This window comes from Toxorhynchites rutilus, chromosome 2, assembly GCF_029784135.1.
Source record: "Toxorhynchites rutilus septentrionalis strain SRP chromosome 2, ASM2978413v1, whole genome shotgun sequence".
NCBI lineage: Eukaryota > Metazoa > Arthropoda > Insecta > Diptera > Culicidae > Toxorhynchites > Toxorhynchites rutilus.
In genome coordinates, this window is record NC_073745.1 from 254,847,542 (window position 1) to 254,872,071 (window position 24,530).

Sequence of the window (24,530 nt, forward strand, 5' to 3'; positions counted from 1 at the left end):
AAAAACGTGACCTGTTTTCTGATTTGGCGCCCTTAATGTAAGACGTAGTCCTACGTCAAAAAATGCTTCATGGCAACGATAAGATCCTGAACCGGTCGGTTATTTCTGGAAGTGTTGCTCTACAGTACGACAGACAAAGACGCGAACGAATTAGATTCGGGTCTTAAATTAGAAATCATTGCTCATCTGGTCTCCTGGATAAGCAACTTCAGTGATATTTCTCGTTGCATGTGGCTGGTTTTTCCAATGAAATTGCAGAATGAATAACTGGGCATGAAAACTGACGGCTCGTGATTTATTTGAGCAAAAGTTTTGAACCAGTTTAAGCGTAAGCATTGAAGAATTTTCAATCCTTTTTGTATGTCCTCCAAAATAAATGACAAAAATTTAGGCAGGGAGGAAATAATATATTGCAAATGAATTCTCTCTAAAACTGTTTTTAGGTTCGAATCGGATCAGATTTCATCTCACAAACGAAAGAGTCATTCAACATAAAAGTGGTCCAATTGCTACACATATTTCAGACAAGGATATAAACACCAATCATTGCTTACTTTGTGCTATCCACGTCACTTCCGCATACATTCTTGAATCTCAGCTGAAAAAAAAACAGGAAAACCTGAATGCATTGACCCAGGAACGGAACTTCAAATCCCGCGCTGCAAGCAAACAAACCAAATTTGAGGAAATAGTCCGCAATTCTAGACAGAAGATAGTCAAACCGTATTCGCCGCAGTGGCGGTTCCGTTCCGTACACTTCCCTTTCGCTACACACACACACACACACACACTTCCGGAGCGAGCCGTGCGAAAGGAAAGCGCCGTTCCCATTCTTCACAGCCACATAATACGAGAACAGCGCAAGCATAAAAGCAACATAAGAACATAGAATTGCTGTGCTGTGCTGTGGAGACGGGACGCAAGACCGGGTGGCACCAGATGACGGAATGACGTGCGTCGCGTGCCCTTTTTTTCCGCTCCGTGTGCGAGGGACGAATTCGGGAGAAAAACACAGAGAGCGAAACGAATGAAACGCGAAGGAATTCCGGAGAGAAAATCACTGAAGCATAAAGCATAAACCACATCCAGCATAATGGGCTAGAATTGTTGATCAGGATGAGAGGGAGAGAGTGGGATTTCGATTGGTTCGGAAAAAGAAGGACACACCGAGAGCGAGAGTGGTGAAAGAAGAGCGAGCGAGTGAGGTCCCGAAGGGAAAACCGAACGCAATTGTTGCGCTCCGAATCGCGCGGAGTGTGGACCTTGTGTGCCGGGGGTGAGAATCGTTTGTTGCTTGTTTCCCCTTCGCATCAACACGTTGCTAGCGTGAAGTCCTTTCGATTGTATGGAGGGGAGGTACAAAACAACATAGTTTCGAAGGATCCGTCAGGTTGCGAACAGTCAGGGGAAGCCGGTCGGGCGAACTCGTGCTGGCCGAACTTTATAAAGGGACTGCGCCGAGCACGACAGGATTCAAAAGACTTTTACGGTTCTAACAGTGCGGTTCGTAACACATTTTTTCTCTCTGTCGTGTTTCACTCTGTATCAATTTTTCTGTTATTTATTATGAACTTTATGAATCGATTCTGAGTGCCGTTCCTTGTATACAGTAACTAATTACCGCAAATTAATAAAAAAATCAATTTACTACCAACTACTCGTGTGTACTGCATATATCTACATATATATCGTATAACTGTAATTTGTTGATTCTCTGCTATTCTGTCGTATCTCCGCGCGCGCTTCTCCTCACATCAAGAAGGACAATTGTGTGTGCAATTGTGCATTGACAGAAGAATCTCGTATCGTTAGCTGTGCAAAGTGTTTTCCTGAGTTTCATTGGATTATCCCGATCCCGAATCATACACATAAATATATAAATACACGCAATTTACTACCAAATCGATCGCTCTTTAGTTGGTTCGATGTGTATCAACGTAATTTCCGGTAAAACATTTCGGCGGATTCACTGCGGCAACTTGAATGATCCCAAATTCTGCTGGTGGTCACTTTGTGGCTAGAGGTTGCCTCGAATAAACTGTAATCTCGTGGTCCGTGGTCCTTTCCGGTGTTCAGTTCTACGTGTGCAGTGTGATCTAATAAGCTTCCGTTCGTTGATTTGCTCCTGTTTGAGACCACGAGATGAAGATTTTGCTGCCGTCGTCTACCGTTAATGTGCTACTGAAACTCTTGGATACGTAACTCTCAAAGCTACATGCATCACATCATGCATCACCTTCGCTGAACTGTCGTCCTTCGTGAACTATGGAGTTTTCTGTTCCGACTTTAAGTGTTGAAAGGTAACGGTGTTTATGCGTTCGAAGTGAGCTATCAAGTGTTACTTTTCGGTTTGATCCTAAGAACAGAACTCGTAAAACTATTACTACATCTAAGTGCTTGAACTGAACTATGTCTATCACTTCTGCCGCTGTCCCGGCGTACAATTTCTGTGCTAGTGCAGACCTTCGGAATACGGGAACCTGTGGGATCGAGGGGGAATAGGAGCAAAGTTTTTGGTATCTGTGTCACGTTCGGATATAAAATTTATTCTATCTCAAGGAACGCCCCAACAGCAGCACCAGCAGCAGCACCACAGCTCTGCAGACGAATTCCCCCTCTTGGCTCGCACGCGAAAAACCAGAAAAGTCCCAAAAGCGAGAAAACTATCGATTTTCCTCGGGACCGGCTCCCCGTTTCGACCGAAGAGCGTTTTATTTCCTGCACTTTGGGTTCGGTCCTTGTGACTGTGACTTTTTCAAACAGTGGAGGAAAGTGACTTTTTTTTTCTCTTGCACGAAATGACCTCCGGACTTTGCCCAACAAACCTCCCAGGCGAAAACATGAATTGACTCTTCGCGCGACCTGCTGTCTCCACACCCTCCAAAATATTGTGTCGTTTGTGTCGTGAACAACAAACAAACAACAAACAAGTACCTGATTCTGCTGCTCCCTCTGCTCGAAGTCCATCCCTCGACAACAGCAACAACCAACCAACCAAAAAAAAAATGCCTCGCTGTTTGATGGCGAAAAAATGGAAGGCCTATCCGTGGCCGGATCGGGTTGAGGAAACAACACACAGTCCTGCTCCCCCGACGCCTTCCCCCCCGCCACCGGTCACACCGGTCGTGGTCGAAGTGCTCGAGGAGGACGAAGAAATCGACGTGGTTGGAGACTCGCCAGCCGCCCTGGCAGCTGGTGCCACTACCAAAATTCCGACAGCATCCACAGGAACCGGCACAGCCACCTGTTGGGGCCCATCGTCACCCACAGCTGGCGCTACTGCGCCCAGTCCACCACCGCACTCACCGGAAGCGGCCACCCGCGATGTGCCCTCGACAATTCTTTACAACGGTAAGTTTCCTTTCATTTTTTTTTTTGGTTTCTCCTGGGTGTTTAGGGGTTTTTTCCTTGCGAAAGATCTGAGTGGAATATTGAACAATAAGGTGGAGGGACGGCTGGGAAAGCGCTACTAACTGCCGTCTCCGAGGCGTCTTCGACGAAGGGCGAAAGGATTGAGTTGTCAGTCAGTCAGTCGTTCAGTCTGTTAGTTAGTCGTAACCGAGGGATGGAACGGCTGCGACAGATGGACCATCGACTGCCGCCGGTTTCGCTTCCGCGTTGAATACTTTATGGGGGGAAGGAGGAGGATTTACGACTCGTTTTGAGTCTGTAAAGCAAATTCTGTAAACGGTTGCTGAATATTTTACAAGCTGAACGCATTTTCGGGGGGCAGCGAAGCCCAAAATGCTCCACGCTGTTTCGGTGTTAGTTTTTTTTCGCCGCGGGAAATTGGTTGCGAAACTGTCGATGTGAAGTTTGTGAACGAGAGATTTTCTCGAGTGATGAATGATACATGAGTTTTGAAAACTTTGGATTGTTATGTATTTACTTGGTCCTTAAATTGCGTTCGATGAATTTAAGGAAAGAGTTGAGATGTTTTCGTAATTGGTGCAATATGGGAAGATGACAAAATTTAAGCGATGCTTTGAACCAATACTAATTTTACTAATTTGAAATGTTTATTTAGAAATATGGAATCGATTTTCGTTATCTCAATGCTTTTCTTAACGTAACCAAGTAATACATTTGAATCTTCCAAAATTCATATATCTCTCTGTTACAAACCTTCACATCAACAGAAGGAAATTTGCTCTTACTGCTCTAAATTGGGATTTGTTAACACGAAAATGGCTGAAAAATTAATAGTTTTTAATTTTTTTTTAGTGGATGTTGCTGGATATCAGAACTAGTTACCACATAAGGCCAGAAGTGATAATTTATTGTTAAAGAAGAGAAAACAAATAAAATCATTGATGGCATTATAGTTGCCACTACCCGTAAAAAGGTCAAACAGAAATATCTCTGTATGGAAATGGTCACAGGAACATTACAAAAATCAAATGAAATATGGTTGATAAAGTTTATTGAATTTACTATTGAGTTGGTTGGCAAAAAAACATTTTTTGGTCCACAATATCTTTGGAAATACCGAAAAGATCGTTTATTTCTTCCTGGTATTGTTATCCACTATACCATGATAAGAATATGTACGTCTTTCATTCTATTGTCTAAAAATATCGAGCTTTCAAATGATGTGTATTCCATCTATATGCGTTGATTTTTCACTAAGTTACAGCATGACAAAAACCACCTAAAATTTTCGACTTCACGCTCTGTTCCTCTAATTTATTTGTCGAGTGTGAAATATGTTTATGAAAATCAATTGCCGCAAATGTTTGTCCGCGCATCACTCGAGAACGGGGCGTCCGATTTGAGCTTTTTACTAAAAAAAAAGACCAAACATAGGAAAAAAAAATTGTGATATTGTTTCGATTTCAGTCGTACTAATACACCTACTATTAGTTCGGTTGAAATTCGTGTAGACTGCATTGAGCTTCGTGTTCTATTACCAGACGGAATGTGCACTTTTGAAATAAAGATATGATTTTAATTTAACTTTAAAAATTTTGCCTGGTAATAATTTTATTATGAGGTTTGATAGAAATACTCTGCTATTTGAAGAAAAATGAGTAAGTAAAGGTCGGGACCGCGTATTCAAAGTATTGAAATAACACTAAGTACAGGGAAACCTCGATATAATGTACCCTCGTTATAACGTACCCTCGATATAACGTCACTCGATATAACGTACATTTTACCTCGATATAACGTACATATCTCCAAAGTGTAAAGGAAATTTTTTTTCAATATTTTTTTTCTGATAGAACAACGAATTATCTGTATTGTGATGCTAAAACAAGTTTTGTACTTTCAATGAATCCCGCAATACAGCTGGTTTTTTGATTCCGGATTCTAAATGAATAAAGTTTTAATCAACAGTACGAAGGGAAACATCATGAGAAAGGTTGGCTTCGTCTTCTGATTGAAGTTATTCATTAACTTTTACTAAAACAGCAACACAATAATGTCTTATAGACTACGTTTGTGAGTACTTTATTATCCTTCGATATAACGTACAATTCAATACAACGTACAATTTTGAAAGTGAAATGTACGTTATATCGAAGTTTACCTGTATTATTTTTTCATTAAAAATGTGATAATTTGAAATTGCATTCACGCTTGATAATTTGGAATAAATAAATTGGTTCACATCACTGTACCTTCGTCATCGCGAATGGATTAATTGACCAATTTTCTCTTTGATTTACAAAGTTCATTCGTCTTTATTCGTCTTTATTCGTTTGAAATAACAGTTCGGTTGAAAAGTTTATAAGGTTAGACAATTTTTAATTTTTTGCAAAATTCAATTTTATTATTCAACATAATTGCCTCGAGGGAGATACAGCGATTATGGCGATCTTGCAACTTTTCGATACCATTTTTATAGTAGGGAAGGGCGGGGCTAGTTGGTCATAGGGGTAAGTTGGTCAGTGACAATATCTTGTAAACTGAGCGTTCAAAAAATTGGCGTTCTATGAAAAATAGCGAATTGCTGATGTAATAACATTAGCAAATTGGAAAAACTTTTTATTATGTAGGTTAAAAAATACGGACATGGTTCTGATTTTGCCAAAAATCATTCACGGTTTGAGCATTATAAAATGTGTTCTAAAACTGGTTAATAACCATGAAAAAAATCGGCTCAAACGCAAGACAAAGGTTCATTGTACGTATTAGCTTTAAGTGTTAATGGAAAAAATTATTAAAAATTATTTCTATCGAATTTTAATCAATATTCTTTTTCATATATAGAGGGGCTAGTTGGTCACACAAATTGCTCGTTTGAGAGCAACGCATATAAAATTTTCAGGTATGCCGTGTTTCATTACGCAAGCTATAAACAAATGTAGAAAGCATATGTTTTACCGCTAAACCCAGTGTATTTGAAACGAGACAACCACCACACAAACCACTTGCAATATAATTGTCATATTTATATTTTTTGCCGTAAAATTTTCATGAAATATAATATATACTTAATATAATATATACTTTAAATATCTCTATATACTTTGGAGAAAATGTCTTCACCATAATATCGGAGGAAAGTTCTTCACACAAAAACGGAACTGTGATAACTCTATTTGTTTATTTTAGCTTTGAAATTTCGGTTGTTATTCAAACCGTATCCATGAAACTAATTATAGAAAAGGTATGTAACCGGAAAACCTTCGATTTGTGAAGTGGTCGTTTGAAAGATCTAGGTTAATCTATTTTATAGTAGGCACAAAATAATAGAAATTCAATGTCACAATCATGACAATTTTCGAGCGCATGAACTAATGTCTTCTAGAGACAATATGTATTTATACCGCTCCGTTCGATGAGACTAAAGCCCTACTTTTTTGACGATATATTCGGCCAATAGTTAGAATTTCATCGAAATAATATCTTTTAATAATCCACGTACGCTATCACACTGAAATGTCTTTACATATTTCATAATGTCTTCACAAAATCAAATGTCTTCAAAATGGAGACATGTCTTCAACCCTGTCATCTCTGGTTCGCCCCAAAGTGGAAGAGAGACGAAATCGCTAGAAAAGATTGCCTGACTAATTTTCAACAACGATGATAATTAGAAATTTTCATTAATTTGTTTTTTTACTTGCTACATGATATTAGTTAACTGTTTTTGTTTTGATTTAATTAATGATTTTATAATAAAGGGAACTTCTAATGTTAAAACGTCTATTATTTGCTCAAAAAAACATGCCTATTATTGACTAACTTACCCCGTGTGTGGGGTTAGTTGGTCAATTTATTCTGAAATATAAAGACGTTAAATAATAGAAAAATATCAAATAATTGATTCTCTGGTTATTTTTCATTGAAAGGGTAAAAGATAAAAAAAAAAGTTTTGAAAGTACTTCATAGACTCCAACAAAATAATTTGAAATGTCTATTTCAAAATGTTTCCACTATTCCAGAGCTACTTTTTTGACTCAGCAATGCTGTTGTACTGCATTCTTTTGGCAGAGGTCTGTCGCTCAATGATACCCCAGATATTTTCGGTTGAACATAGTTCTGGACAATAATCCGCCGTTATAATGAAATTTTCCTACTGATAAACTAGATAGCTTTTGAGAATACTAGCGTCATCTTCAAAAACGAAGATTTTTTTTGCCGTAGTAGAGGAAATCAGAGTAGAACTGACACCCCCTGTTTTTTTTAGTTAGAAGACATTTTCTGAAAATTTCCCGATGTCCCCTGCATACACTTGTAATTTCTTACGTTTCGAGTCACCGCACAGCTGCCGAAGTTGCATTGATGTCAAATCGAATAACAAAACAGAATCGGTCAGCAAACGGGAGTTGGTCCTTGTAAAATAGTGGAATTTAAGTGTTTAAGTTGGAAACTTCGATACTTTTGTGAGCGTATTTCATCTTAGATCATTGTTCAGAGTATTTTGTGAGACAGTTGTGGCTTATCGATGCTCGAGAACATTGTTTCGATATTTCGATTACATTCAGGGTAAAACCGACACCAGGAAAAATGCGTTCTTACTTTTTGTAGGTGTCTCGTGTTTATATTTGGAAGACAAAACGGCAGAGCTAGACTGATAAAACACCCAAAACCAACGTTGAACCGAGCATGTCAACAAAAAAGCCTGCCAGAGCTTATGGTATCCCTTCGTTCAACGCCCATCGACACATCTCACGTGAATGCTCACCTAAGCTGGGATAAAAACTCTCTTATATACTCCGGACCAGGAGCAGGAATTTATCCATCGCCTCCTTCATCTTGAGTCTGGCTTTTGAATTGGACAGAAAAAAATAATAATACAAAAACATAAGTGCTGGATGAGATTTCTCGACCGGAATCCGAATCATTCGTTCCGCAAACCTAAGACTGCATCATCGGCGAGAACTGTGAGAACAGTTGAATTACATGAATTTGTTTGCTTTTTTAACATTCAATATCTGAGCAATCCATTTACAATTGCAACAATTTGTAACTTTCTCCTCTCTCCTCTCTATATTTTAAGACACATAGTATATAGGTTAGGGTGCCAATGTATGGGAAAAATCGACCCTAAAATTTCAAAAAGTTACCCTATACAAAATGTTCACCACCTCGAAAAAAACACCCTATGCCAAATTTCAGCTCAATCGGACTTAAGGGAAGGTGGCGCAAAGCGGTCAAAGTTTGATTTTTTTGAAAATCGAAAAATCACCCAAGGGGGGAATGAAGGAAATTGGAGTTTTCGAAAAAAAATGTGTATGCCACATGTCTTAAAATGGCAAGAAATGTCGAGATCTAGTGTCTTCTCAAAAAAATATTTTCGTCTTGCGATACGAAAAGTATGGTTTAGGGTGCCAAAAAAAAATTATCTCGATTTTTCGTTCAGAGATGTTGATTTGCTCAATAATATACCCTTTGCAAAATATTAGCTCATTCAAACTTCATTTGCTGGTTTGCAGACGTTTAAATTTGAGTTTTCTGAAAACCGAAAAATCACCGCAAATCGGGGTTTTTAAAAAAAATGCTGCCAAATGTCTTAAAATGACACGTTGAGATTTGTAGTTATCTCAAAAAAAAAATTTTTTTTTCAAAAATCGATTTTTCAGATGGAAAAACGACCAAGTGCCAAAAAACTTTTTTTTTGACAAAAAAAAATCGAGATAACTGTGAATCTCGACGAGTAATGCAATTTTAAGACATTTGGCATCAACTTTTTTTTTTAAACATCGATTTGAGTTTTTTTTAAAAAAACTCAAATGGAGTAAAATAAATGAAGTTCTAATCAGCTAATATTTTGCATAAGGTATATTATCGTGCAAATGAACATTTCTTAGCAATTTCCGAATGAAAAATCGAGATAACTATTTTTATTGGCACCCAAAACCATGCTTTTCGTTTCGTATTCCCAGAGTGCCGATTTTTGACAAAAAAAAATTCGAGATAACACTAGATCTCAACGTTTCATGATATTTGAAGACATTTGGCATTAAAAAATATTTTTTTTCAAAACCCCGATTTCCTTTGCTCTCCCCTTGGGTGATTTTTCGATTTTCAAAAAACTCAAAAGGTTTTTTTTATGGGGTAACGTTTTGAAACTCGAGATGACCATTTTCATTGGCACCCTAATATAGTTCTTTAGTTCTAATTGAAAAATGATCAATGTAATTTGTAATTTTTCCTCATTTTATCATGTCACTCCACCGAAAGGAAAGACAAAATGGAAACAATTTGATTATCTTCTTTGATTCGGGTCAAACATGCACCACTTTGTTGTAAAATTTGTTGCCATTCTAAAGGTAGCTTCATAATGTCTCTATCGTAGAGGTCTTGGTCCTTGTTGACGAAAAACTCTAGCAATAGACTTTTAAAATATTCTATTGATCCCAACTTCTTATGACCCTGGAAATTTTGAATGCGAGGAAAAGGTAGTAATCGCTTGGAGCCAGGTCCGGATTATATGGTGAATGCATTAAAACATTCCAATCAAGCTCTCGGAATTGTGTGGCCTTGCGTTGTCCTGACAACGCCTCTTCTGTTTGTCAATTCTGGACGTTTCTGATCTATCGCTAGCTTCAAACGGTCCTGTTGTTAACAGTAGAGATCTTAATCTGGTGTATTGTACTAAAAACTTAATTAGAAATAAAAAATTGGAAAAAAAATATTTTTTTTAAAATATATTAAATTTCACGTATTTTTCTGTTGTTTTATCGGCACCATAAACACCATTCACCATTTCAGCGGCCTGGCTTGTATTTTCGTATTTATAAAAGAATAAGTGTAAAATATATCGAATTTTCTTTTTGATGGCCTTCATTGTTAACACCCTGTAACTCAAAACTGAATGGAATAAACAAAAAAAAAACCAAAAAGATTTTTTTTAGTGCGAAATGTCACCTTACAACAAGTCTAAACTTGGAATTGAATGATCGATATTACGCGAGATATTGTTCACTAAAGCCAGTTATCGAGAAAATAATGGATAACTTTTTCCTCAACCTAATATTATGCAAACGATATACCAGTGTGAGGGAATAGCACATTTTCTGTTATTTTTAGGCTCATTTAATGTCATGAATCGGTATGCCAAAGCATGTGCTAAAAATTATTTCTGGGTACAGATAGCTGAATTTCAAGTTACGACTTTTTTACGATTTTTCCGTTTCTACGTTCTTTGCAATTTTCATTTTGAGAGATTCCACAGATCCTAAAACACATTTTTCCGCTCAGCAATATTGTTATACTGTATTCTGTTGACATAAATCCGTCACACAATGATACCTCTGATATTTTCAACTCTGATCGAAACTGCGATTCGGCAGAAAAATTTATTTTTTCTAGTGATAAACTAGGATTTTCTATCTGTCTGGTTTTAACTCATGCTTTGTCATCCCGATTTATGACATTAAATAAGACATAACATAACAGAAAACGTCATGACTCACAAATAGTGGTAAGCATTTGTATAATATACATGGTACAGAAATATAAGATTAATACGAGCGAGCGAAACAAAAGACAAATAAGCTTTCCGCATACTTTGCCACATACACGGCCCAGACCGAGATAGATATTGTTCTCCTTCATGTGCTTCTTTTTTACTCTTAGAAAACACTTTCCAACTTCATTTTATAATCAGGTGTAATATTATCACGTATTTGCTGAACATTTTCTTAAGCATCATTAGCCATGTGGATAGCGTGGTCGTGTAGACTAGCTTTGCATTCCAGCCGTCCTTGGTTCGATCCCCATCGACGTCGCATAAATTTTTTTTGGCACACTCCCAAATGAAATGAGAAAAGAAAACAGAAAGAGATGTCTGCTCGCATACATACATACCATTTTTAAGCTTTTGAAACAGCTCATTATTTGTGCATTTGACTCTCCAGCACACGAAATGGCATAATTTCTGCCAAAGATGAAATGTTTTCTGCCAACGCTAGTTTGGGTGTAGCGTTGTCATGTAGAAGCCCAATATTTTGACGCAGTATTTTGTTTTGGAAGTTGAATCCAAGTCTTCTTTAAAATTCTATTGTTGTTTCCGAGTCCAACAACATCCAACATTTTCGAAGGCACACCATGAAAATCGACTCTCCTCGTAATTGCTTCGCTTCGACTAGGACTACTTCGGCATTAGCCGTCAACATGACTTGAGTTGATTAGAAATGAATTGAGGAGAGTTAAGAGCTAGGATGACTGATGAACTATCTTAGCAAATGGTTTTTCTATTTGACGTGACGATAGAATATAAAAATATGCCTCTTCATTCAACCTGACTTGAATCCACCACTACTACTTCACTCTGACATGAATCTCGTCGTCCGCGTACAGAATCCTATTTTAACGTCCATATAAACTGAAACGAAAAGTTTATTTCTGATGCAAAAAAAGAGTTACACCATTAATGAAGGGCACACATTGCTTGCTTGGTAGACATCTGTGCCGCAACCCTAACGGTTCTGATGACAATTCTTTTAAAAATTGAGAGATTGATTATAGTTTGATAGAAAAAATGGTGGATAATAAGCCACAGAAAATTGATTTTATTTTATTGAGTTTAAAACTCGTCGATGGTTTTACATCTTCATACTCATCATATTAACCGTTTAATTTGACTGTAATATGGTGAATACAGGAAAACTTTGATATAACGTACCCTCGATATAACATCATTCGATATAACGTACATTTTATCTCGATATAACGTACACATTTTCAATGGCTGCCTTAGGAGCTGCCAGCATCATCTCCGACTGCAGTGAGTTGTTGTGGGTATAAAACATTGGTCATTTGAGCAACTTTGCATACTTGAAACCTCCAAAAAAGAATTAGACTACTTTTTGGAAAGGGTCAAAGTTTGTTTTCTTATCTTTTCACAAAAAGACTAACTCAAAAACTATAATACCTACAAAACTTTGGCCAAAGAATGAAATATAAAAAATAATTTAATATTTCATAAAAATTACAACAAAATAATTAAAAGTAATGCTGAAAAAAAATATTTTGAAAAATGAAATTCATTTTTCTCAAAAATATTTATTTTTAAATTCTGAACGAAAATTACATGAATAGTCCAAACAACTGTCAACAATATTTCCCATCGCGAAAAGGTCAGGGAAAAATTGCGGTCATTTTATCTATTTAACCTAAATCAGCAGTATGATGGGAAACATCATGAGAAAGGTTGGATTCACCTTCTAGATGGATATTGTCATCATCATTTACTAACTCTTCTCAAATAGCTCACAATAAAATAATATGAGCTATGTTTCTGAGTTCTTTATTATGCTTCGATATAACGTACAATTCGATACGACGTACAATTTTGAAAGCGAATTGTACGTTATATCGAAGTTGCCCTGTATTTGAAAAAAAAACCTGAAAAAAGGATATGAAATCTTTTACATCAACTTAGAATTAATAATACATGAATCAAAATATAAAAAATCAGGATTGTTCTAAATGATCAGACAAAAAAGAATGCTTGCCTGTATATCTAGAAGTGAACCAAAACCTCTTGATAAATCTAGAAAATCCTCGGAATCGTTGAGAAATGGATTGTAAATCTCTCCATTACATTATGTTACCAAATTTGTGTCGATTTGCTAATTTCTTTCGCCACGGAAAGTATACAAACACAAAAGAACTTACGATGACCAAGCTAAGTAGCATTGGTCAAAATAGACATTTCAGTAATGATTTTATCGCCTACACATTTTAGGCAGTTATGGTAAAACAATTCAGATTCTGGCCCATTAATGTTCGAAGAAATATGCAAAATGATAGTTTTCACTCACGGCATAACCCTTAAAATCATAAAGTTGAAGTTGTGTTAGCGTTTTGGTCGAACCATTTTGGTTTTTTTTTCATATTTTTTTAAGACTACTGTGACATTTTTTGAAGGACACATTTTTCAAGGGCTCACCATTATTGAGTATTGTCATGAATTGAGTATACAAAGATGCTTGACACTCCTATACTCGCGCGAAAAATCGTAACTCGTGTACTCACAGACTGTGCGCGCCTCTGTAATATTGCTATTGTGTATTTTTAGGCGTTATTGTTATTTTTTCGAAATCTTTTTCTTTGAATATATAATAATTGAATAATTGAATGAAAAAACTCCAGAAAATATTCTTCATTCGGTCTCATTTGATTGATTCAGCCACTTCATTAATTCTCGGTCTGTCAGACTGCGCGAGTGTAGGCGCGAGTATAGGAAAGTCAATTAGTATCTTCACGTTCACAAAGTCTGACGAATTTTGGAAGGGTGGTGCCAAACCCCTCGATTACTGGATTAAGCCTTGAAATCAGCGCAGTACATTTGCTACAAATGCAATGCAAATTCACATAACGTGAAAACAATCTGCAAAACAATCGCTGTTGCGGGGGAGTGTCAATTGAAAAGTATGGAATCAAATCTGGCAACCGAAACACCCCTCCTCCCGAACCAGCGGCCGTTCGCTCGTTTCGTGATCATATAAATTTGTCGCATAGCGCCCCAACAAACCCCGGCAAACCATCGCAACTTTATATAGTGGGTGGGGAGGGTCGAAAAAACTACGTTACAGAAACTCCGCAAACTCGCCACCACCCTCATCAGCGAGCGTGTGTGTGTGTATATTCTGATGGCGATTCGTTCGTTAGTCGAACCACGGTCCCGTGTCCAAGTCTGACAAGATAATTTATGCTATAAATAATTCCGCAATCGGTAAATCTTTTTTTTTTTGTTGTTGTTTCGTGTGCTCCATGCTGTCGCTTACCATCATCATCCCCTTGCAACCCGCCGCAGTCGCTGATGGGGGTGGCACTGCGGCGGGTGGCGTTTCTCCTATATACCCATTTCAGAGGATGCCGGCAACAAGCAGCAAGCTTGGCGTGGTGCCCTTGTGTTTTGTTTCACACTGCGGATCCATAGGATCTTCGGATTCCGGATTCTGCCGCCGCCGCTATCGGACCGAAACGATTCTCTCACTCTCGGGCTTGTTATGATTGTTATTCTTCGCATCTCGAAGGCTGCTCTTGGGGGGAGCACCAGCAAAAAAAACGCATCGCAATAATAATAATAAAAACAAAGGCAGCAACAATAACAACCGGATGGAGAAACACGTTTGTCCTGCTTTTCGGGCTGTTCGAACGGCTCCACGGCAGCAGAAATGGAGCATACGGAAAACTTTTTGGCAAACTCTGTCTCTCCTGTCTTAGGCAATCGGAGCAATGTGGAGGAGAATTGGAGTTCGCCTACACCCGCAATGACGGAATGGTAGGCAAAATAAAACAAGAAAAATTAAGGAAAAATTGCGGTCCGAGTTCGTCGCGAGGGGAAGTAGTTTTGTTTTATTGCGAGATATTTATGTTTTACACGATGTTTTGCTGTTTGGTAGCCATCCGTTTTATCCTGGCAGGTGGGCAGGGGAAGGGAGCCTAGTTCGTTCGTGACGGATTGCAGTCCAGCGCAGAGGGACGTATTTTTTTAAGTATTATGCAGGACAAGTGGCTGTCCTATGAATACTCATTTCAGATAATACTCATGAATATTGTTTCATCCTGTTTCAACTTGTTGCGATTGTAACTCTAGATATCACAATTTTTCCACCGTTTGAATCTAATGGTGCAAAAATTTGTTACATATACCTGATTAATTACAATTGGTGATTAATGGTCAGCTGCATCCCAATAGAAAGTATCACGCATCGACTTCGCACAGAATAACCTACAAATTCATTGTAACACTAACCTCAAGTCAATAACGAGTAATCGGTTAAGTACTACAGGTCTGACTCGATTATCCGGAGTATTGATTTATTTTTCACTCCGGATAATCGAATCCTCCGGATAATCGAGACAAAACTATTTTTTTTCTTTATTGGTTTTTGTTTTGCATTTTTTTCGTTTTTTGAAAATAAAAGAGGAATTTGATTTTTGATTCATCCCCTTAAAGTCAGAAAACATCTTTCTCACATGAGAAAAAATAATTTTTCCAGATTCCCTCAGGAGGCGATAGACGATCATAATTGATGAAAAAATCCTCCTACGCATATGTTCGAATTTCAGCAATGACAGAGCTACAGAACTTTTTTTTTTGTTTCGGACTCTGTTGCTTCATACTGGCTCTACTTAAAAAGTACGCTACGGAAGACGATTCTGATGCTTTCATTTGAAAGATGAGAAAATTTAGTACAGGATATAGTAGTGGAACAACTAAATTAGTAAATTTTAATAACTTTTTGGAAGTGAAACACTTAAAAGTTAATAATTTTTAATGTGTTGTTATTGATTTTATCTTAAAAATTTATATTCAAATAGATTGTTTCTATCAATTAAAATTAAGTTCTTTAACCGCTCCACAATTTTTTCTTTGACGCACAACTTCTATCTTTCTTGATTTGGCTGCAATATCGATATAAACAATTCCTGATGAAAATTCAAGCAAAATCTTCAAAAATCACGAAAATTATCCCACTGTACATGTAATAGCCACTTAAACTTCACCTTAACGTTGAAAGGTTACATTTCTTCATGCAATAAGTCATATTTGAAAAATAAAAAAAATATTTTTATCCACACTGAATATAATCGAGTCCAAAATTGCATATAATCGAATCACATATAACCGAGTCTGTATATAATCGAGTCCGACCTGTACTGTTTTCTACAAGTCAAACCATTTCAATTGATACCAATATTGAGGGGATTGCAAAAAATGCATAGTCGACCATTTTGTGGCGGCGACCTTTTCGAATTTATGTTGTTCATAGTGCAGTGTATTCTCCAAATCAAGCCATTCAGCCTTTTTTTTTGCGGTGGCCAAATTGAATTTTCCAAGATCATGGAATGCGCAGTTTTATAATGACAGTAGAATTAAATGTATGTTCCAAATTTCAGATCAATCATTCAACAGGAACGGGGTCAATTTTCTATCAATGTGGGACAACCCAACAAACATTCAAACATACATAGAAACAGGTCAAGCAGAATGGAACCATTCAAAAAGTAATTAGTTGTTAGGGGACTGCGGCCATCTTGAAACTAGATTTTTCATTATTTCATTATTTTTCATAAATAACTGTATTCTACTAGTCAAGCCCTTCCATTTGATACCCATATTGATGGGGTTGCGAAAAAAAATTAATGGCGCCATCTTGCAGTGGCGGCCATTTTGGATTTGCATTTTTCATAAATAACTGTGTTCTACTAGTCAAGCCCTTTCATTTGATTCCCAAATTGATGGAGTTTTGAGAAAATATGCAATCCGCCATTTTGTAATGGCCGCCATCTTGGATTTACATTTTTCATAAATAACTGCATTCTACTAGTGAAGCCATTTCTTTTGTAACCATATTAGCTATTCAATATAGAATTATTATACAAGTTATTCAAAATTTCCGAAAACAAAAATAAAATACTCCGGATAATCGAATCCCGGATAATCGAGTCTCCGGATAATCAAGTCCGACCTGTTTTAACATATTTTATATTAATGAGTTCTTGGACCCGTCAGGCTAACGCCAAAAAACGCTAAATAAATATACATACTGGGAAAAAAGAATGGTGAAAAACTTACTAATACAAATATTGTTTCATAACGCGCAAGATGCATTTTCACTATCCAAAAGAAAATCTCTTTTTGACGTAGAACTACGTCTTTCAGGAAGGGTGCCAAATCAGAAAACAGGTCACGTTTTTATGAAATAAAGTTAACGTTAATAACTATTTTCACTGTGAACGAATTCTCACGATTTGCATACCAATCAAATCGAAAATTCTCTAAGATTTGTTTAATATGATATATATTACATTTCGCTAATCTCTAAACGGTTTAAATTCATGAAAACTGAAAGAACTTCCTTTTTTCCCATACATTTGTTCTACCGATTTGTATGCTAACCCTACCCGTATATCGAATGCTTATAACTCGAACATTTTTAACAGATCGGAAAGATGTTTGCATCAATTGATAGGAACGCGTCTATCACAATTAATGAAATATTATTTTTCATGAGATGAACAATTGAATAACTGTAAAATGTCAAGCGTTATCTAAACGCCCTAACTGCCATGTTTTGATTGGCCTGATTTACGGTTTCCCCAACACAGACCTCGAAATCGATGTACCTGTGGAAATCCGCTCTGCAAAATATAGTCGGGGGTATTTTTGTTCGCCCTGAGCTGTGTTTCCCTAACGCGGACTTTAAAATTAATATGCCTGGGGGGTATTTTTTGGTATTGAGTACTTTTGTACTCGTTTGTCGTTGTGCAGACCGGAATATGTTTCCCTAAAACGTACTTTTAAACTGAGAAGCCTGGGAAAACCGTCGTTTCAGATACTAGAGGTGGATGAACTTTCGCGTTCGGTTCGTACCATGATCGTTTGACAATTCTTCCCGTTCACATATTTTGGTAGTCCTAGGCATCATATCAAACGTAAAGAGACGTTCATCAAATTTATTTGGAACGAAGAACATAATCTATTACAAAAATTGCGATGCATTCTAAAATAATATTCGAAGTGGTAAACAAAGTGGATGGCATGATATAATTGCGTAGTTCTACGTCGAAAATATGCGGTCGTGTCCTAGATATCCACATTATCAATTCGATTTCCACATTTGTTCATAACGATTTCAGCGTCATTCAATGCAATACAAACTCACGCTGGCGTAAATATTTATCCTGCTTGATTAGGTTCGGCAGATGTGAATGTCCGAACCAGCGAAGCATCCATGCTCGAACAGACCTGAAGATCTCCGTCGTCTGGCACCGCTGGCTACAAGAATGCAGCACATTTCGATTTTTGTCATATGAACCCTCATAAGGTACGACCGCGCAGCAAAAGCAAACAATAATCATTCTAATGATGAGAGCGAGAGCGTGTGTCCTAGCCAAGGATACTGTGGTCAGTCAGTTCGGGAGCCATTGGAAGAGGGAAAAAGAGAGGGGGTGTCGCTATGTGGAAATTAAATTGAAATTAACTAAAGCAAGCAATTTCAATCCTCGCCTCGCCAAGTGCATATAATGCAGGCCCGTTAGTAATGCGTCGGGTCCGAGCGGGGAAAGGGGGTTGATGGTAAGTGTTGCATTCGATTGATCGAACGCTAGGATACCCGGAAACCGGGTTGACGATGCCACAAATGCCGCCATTTGACACAATGAGGTGGTGGAGGTGTAGTTGCAGAGGGGCAAAAAGCAACCTGTCGAACACACACAAAACACATCGGATTCTGCTCGAAGGAAGGGTTTCCAGCAGGAAAAAAAGGACCTGCAGCGGTTTGGGAAAGACGGAGAGCTGTCTGGTGAGCGCGAGTGTGTGTGTTTGTGTGTGGGGATATCAAAGGGACGGAGAAGGTGTTCGGAGGATTCGATTTAACAAACAAGTGGGGGAAAATGAATTCCGAATCAAAATCAGAGAATCGAACTCATAAATAATTTCCGCCTCTGAATATTATATGGTCGAATGCGCGAACGAGTTGTTGCGCTCTGTCGGTTCGACATTCGAACGGTGGTACCATTTGCATGCTGGTCCTTTTTTTACTTTCTCTCCCTGTCCCGGCCTGACACATCAGGTTGTGTGCAGCAAGGGAACGGCTCGGTGACATTTGATAAAAGTGTTCCGCATTCGGATGTCCTTTCGGTGAGGACGAGAAGCTTTCGACTGTGGGGTGTATGAGTGCAGAATGGATGATCAGCCGAGCGAACCGCCGGAAGTGCCTTGTGTAGCGCAATAATCGTTAATTATTGTTTTTGTTATCGCCGCTAGAATATTTAGAGTTGGCGTGTGGGGGTGAGTGTGGGGGAGTGTGTGTGTGTGTGTGAGTTGATTTTTCCATAGTACTGAAGCATTAATAAATTATGAGGCATTATACAATTCCATTTGCGTTTTTATCAACCGATCGGTTCTAGCCTCCGGGCCAAAATGCGGCACAATCAATGAATGCTAAATAGTTTATTTACTTCTGGATTTGGATGTAGATTACTGCTTATGAATCATTAATTTGGTAGCTGACGTGAGTCTCCCTTCAACATAGGACCGCGGCGAGCAAAACAGGACAAATTGATTTGTATTGTTGTGACAGTGGGGCTTGTGTTGACAAGTTATTGACAATTTGTATGGCGGTTTGAAATATTAATCACTTCCGAGGGCTGATATTCAATGGGATAAATCAATTGGCCAAGTTAGGTCAAATCAGAACAATAACATCGATCACAAATATTTGGTAGCTTCGGGCGTTTCAACCCACAATTCGAACATAAAATTTTGGACCCAATTCGGCCGCTGTCTCCCATTTTCAAACCCTTTCCGCATTAACTGGAATCTCATTCAATTCGCACACAACAAAAACGTCCGAACAAAAAACAAAAATTGTCGAGATTTGCTGGTATCGGCTCTCGAAACAGGGATAAAATTTTATTTGAATGCCGCTCGATTTGCATATTTTATGCTTTGCTAAGTGCGAGAAGCGATGCGAATTCGAAATTGATTTTAGCACTCACACAGTGATGCACTAGCTGCTGTCAGAGGATTTTATTTTCCTTTCTTGTTCTTCTTCGCTGTTATTCACTGATTTTCCACCAAACAGACTTTCCAGCTGAACGATCCCGGCGCTTGCATTCAGTGCATTCTCACCCATCGCCACCATCCCTCTGAGATCCGTTGTGCAACCATTTTCGCATCCCCCATGTGCGCTGTGTTTTTGGGAAATTCCACGATCGCACAGAATAAAAACAGCTCAAGCGGTGACGGGCGGGGCGGTGTGTGCTGAAACGGGAAAGCGAAGATCAAATATTGGATTAATTTGAGTTTGCGAATTCGAAATTATAGCAATCTCTCCCACGGGGAATATCGTGGATGAAGAACCGCTGTGAGTGACTGATTCGGAACAGAACCGGGAAAAGTGAAAGCGAGACTAATTAAGCAACCGAAGGATAAGAGATTGGGAGCGTCAGGGGATGGCTTCCGAGGGGTTATTAATGGCAAGTGCGTTGCGCTTTTTTGGACTTCTGCTACTATTGATTGCATTTGAGTTAATGGATTCTGGTTCTCATCGATTGTTGGGAGCCACTCGAATAGTGTAATGTCAATATATTTCCTTGCTGAAATCATTGAACATCTTGTCTTATGCTAGAGATTCTGCGGTAACATTTGAAATAGAGTGACACATAGGGGAGGTGGGGGTAAAACGGACATGTTAAGAAGAACTTCAATTATATCTTTGGAAACTCATGTTTCCCGATACTTTGATGCAGTTTCTTACAATTCAATTGTACTGTTTCTCTACCTTATTGGTCAAATATTATACAAAAAAGTGTTTTCAATGTTTTTTATTGAAATCAAAATAGACCGAAAAATACAACATTTTTTTCGATGCGGGTAAAATGGACATATAGTGGGGGTATTATGGACAGGTTTGTAATATATGATGCGTAGAGATTTATCTATCGCGAGAGGAATAATTTTATTCAACCAACGTCTAAACTCGAAGTGATATCGTGCTTTTCAGCAGTACAAATGAACAGACCCTAGTTTGCTTTTGGTTCCAGTCAGCTTCTGAACAGTCCACATTTGGTGATTTGATTTCCTTTTTTAGACGCAGGGCATACATTAGGAACAGATTAAACAGACTTTTCACAGTCAATCTCACTCCCACTGGCAACTGTCCGTTTTACCCAACCGGTACAATATTTTTCAATATTTGGAATTTTCCTCTCAAAAATGAATTTACTTTTCTGTACATACCTAATATCGCTTCTCTGTTAACTCACAAACCAAAATGTAACTATCAGTGATTTTAATTTTGATATTAAACCACTCAAAATGCTTAATATCGAAGCAGATAAAATTACATCCACACGCGGAATAATGTATGATTTTCGGTTTTTGTTTCCCTTTTCCACTTTTGATCAGTATTCATTGCCATAGGGTGGCTTAAATATTATAGAATAACATGTAGAAGGTATTCTCATTAACAGAAATTTGAAATTCAAAATGTAACTATACAAATCAACCACCTGTCCATATTACCCCCACTGTCCTATCACCCGCGGTTCCCCTATGTTTTGGATTCATTAGAGCTACGAATTGACATTGATAATTACGATTCCCAGTGTTTGGATCTCGATCAGAATCGAATGATACACAATGTGTCATGCAAGTAACCTCTCACGAACATATAACCAAATATGAGTGGATCACACAGATACTTGTATGAATGACAGTAATAACTTGTGTTACAAAAAATGATTAAACCAGGAGAGGAACGAAGATTGTTGTTTGCATATTCGAGCTGTACCAAACATCGCACACCATTTTCGAAGCCTGCATACAAGTTTGAACCGCATATATCGTCCCGCTCTACTATAGCGAAACCCACAGCACAGACAAGTGCAAAGCAATAAATGGTACAAGAAAAATTATATATATATATATATATATATATATATATATATATATATATATATATATATATATATATATATATATATTTCAAGGGATAGTAGCGTTAAATATGATGTTTTTGCATGCGTGCTGGTGTACCATGAAGTGCGAACCACTGCAGAGTTGTCTTGTTCTATTTTGTGTCGTGATTTGTAGCACGTTTTACAAAAGAATTCCAAACGAAAGCAATTTTGACATAGGACTATATTTTTGTTTGCTACATAGGGGGTCACTCTACGAAAAATGTAACGATTTCTTAAGAGTTTTCAAACACATATTACTCAAAATAGTTATTGCGACATATGTTGTGTTATATATCATTAGACAGGAAATTTATCCATTTTTTGCTTGAAACATGAACAGTGAATATAGTAAAAAAAGTTAACAATTTGACGATTTAATTGGGTATGTTTTCTTTCGATTGCACTATCCACTCGTTTCCTCCCCGACGCGACGAGCAATCTTGTTGCCTAGATTCGGGCGTTAGCTCATAATGTGAGTTGATGCGTAAAATGAATTATTATCCATTTACCGATAATAGGCATTAATTCTATATTATATTGTATGTTGTCCAATCAATTTGTGCTCAATTCATGTCTTTATCGTGTAGGTCTCACAACTAACAATTTGTGTAATTGAGGTCCAGGATGTCATAATATCGAGTATGTTGTTTGGTTAAGGGGGTATTCTAGTGCAGAGACACGAATTTCGGACGTTTTTTCGAACTCCGTAAAAATAAAACAAAGAATATTTTTACTATCCATTATATCATTATTCGTTTATCTATCTTTCAACAATAAAACAAAAATAGGACGGAAAAAAAATATTCATAATTAGAATAGTTACATGCTGGTGAAGTGAGGGTGTTCAAAAAAAAGTTGTGCCATGGCGTACACGATTCCAGTCCTTCTGGTTATCTGAAACAAAAAAATCGAACAGATTCTGAATCAGTAAAGATGTCGCTATGGCATGAACCTCGGACAAGTCAAAAACATGGGTTTTAACAAAATGGCGGCCGTTTAAAAACAAAAATGCTGTTTAAAACGTTTTTTTTTTGCGTTTACCGATTTTTTAAAAATAGTAAAATTAAAAAGTTATAATTTTTTATTGGTTCATGCGATAGAGAGATGTATGCTGATTATTTTTATATAAATTTGACATAAATCGGTTCAGTAGAACTTGAGATATCGTGTACGCCAGTTTGAAAAAACTAGTTTCGAGAAAAACGCGTTTGAAGTTCATTGTTCTGGCCGTACCAGGTTAGATACCGCGTCACTAAAATGGCCATAACTCAGTAAATAATGAGAATTTCGAAAAATCCTGTACAGGGTATATTCTTAGATACTTAAACTACAGAAATATGGTAAAAAAAATTTCGATTTTTTCAGATTTCTAGACTAGAATACCCCCTTAAGTGAAAATGCAGTAAATGAATTTAAATGGCTGCTGATTTAGAAGATCGAAAGGGTATACCCACGTAAATCAGAGTATGATAGCTTGAGTAGTCGCGATCTTACAGGGCTATAAAGTTATTACAAACAATGTTCCGTGCAACGTGGTAACGAAGGAGATAATGCTATTTTTGTCTATAATATATTTTTGTAGTCATAGATTGATTTGACTCAGGCTTATATTTATGTAGGTCTTAACTATTTAGACTTGTGTTTCAAAATGATACATGACAGAAGAAAAGGGTAGTAATGGCTTTAATGGTATTTTTGTGTACATTTTTGAACAGAATGCGGTACCGAATTCTACCACGTTATGTCATCTAACCCGTTTGAAGAATACAAGTACATACAGGAAACGGTTTTCACAGGGCATCCATTTGATATATCAAAAGAGAAAAAAAATACAGATTTTGAACAATGAAAAACTCAATTTAAATGCAAAACTACACACAATCACAGTCCTATGTCAAAATCCCGTCCGTGCTCCCATCAACTTTTTTTCAGTGAATGGATCATTTGGCAAACACTGACGATTCCCTACACTGATTCTGTAACATAACAAAAAATAGTTTAAAAAGTTTTCAGGAAAACAGAAAGAAAACCCAAATAATGTCGAAAAACGTATGTTACTAGTGGTCCCCAATCTACATTTCAATGCTAGATTGCCCAATTTGTGTAGTGCATTCAGAGAGAAGTAATTTTATTGCATGAGCGTCCCAGTGAAGAACAAATCTTATTTGGGGACTCACTTGTATACGAAACATAAATTATACATTAATTTTTCTCACAAGAAATTTAAAAATGCTTCTGGTAGTTACTACTAAACAGATTCGCCCAAGAATGTCGAATGAATTTTGTAAGCATTGCGTTGTGCTTCTCTTGGTCCGTTATTTTTGCTTTCAGACCAAGCGTTGTGTGTGCTCATGAAATCATAGTCGTTTTTTCTAGTCGGATAAATATGCAGTGAAGAGAAGCTGGGTGGAATGATAAAAATTATTATGTCATGTCATAATATGTTTCCCTGTGTCAATATATGCACTGTACTGAGTACTCATCGTGAACTCTATCACGGCAATCTTTCCCGCAGTTAACACACACTCGGTCACAATCGATTATTGTTGTGTTTCGGCGTTGGAGTGAAACGCGTAACTCACAAACAACAAATTAAAATAACTTTATTAAAACGTTATGACAATACAAAAAGCGTCTAACTCGTGGTA

At 37.4% G+C, this 24,530-nt stretch overlaps 1 protein-coding gene across 1 annotated transcript in view; it reads left to right on the forward strand.

Annotated features, from left to right (window-relative positions):
- The first annotated feature begins 1,493 nt into the window (after window positions 1–1,493).
- Window positions 1,494–24,530, forward strand: part of LOC129765492 (protein escargot-like) — a 121,688-nt gene continuing 98,651 nt past the window's right edge. The window contains exon 1 of the mRNA XM_055765864.1: window positions 1,494–3,351. Coding sequence (XP_055621839.1) covers window positions 3,006–3,351 — 346 coding nt within the window. The 5' untranslated portion in view covers window positions 1,494–3,005. The remainder of the gene's footprint in view (window positions 3,352–24,530) is intronic.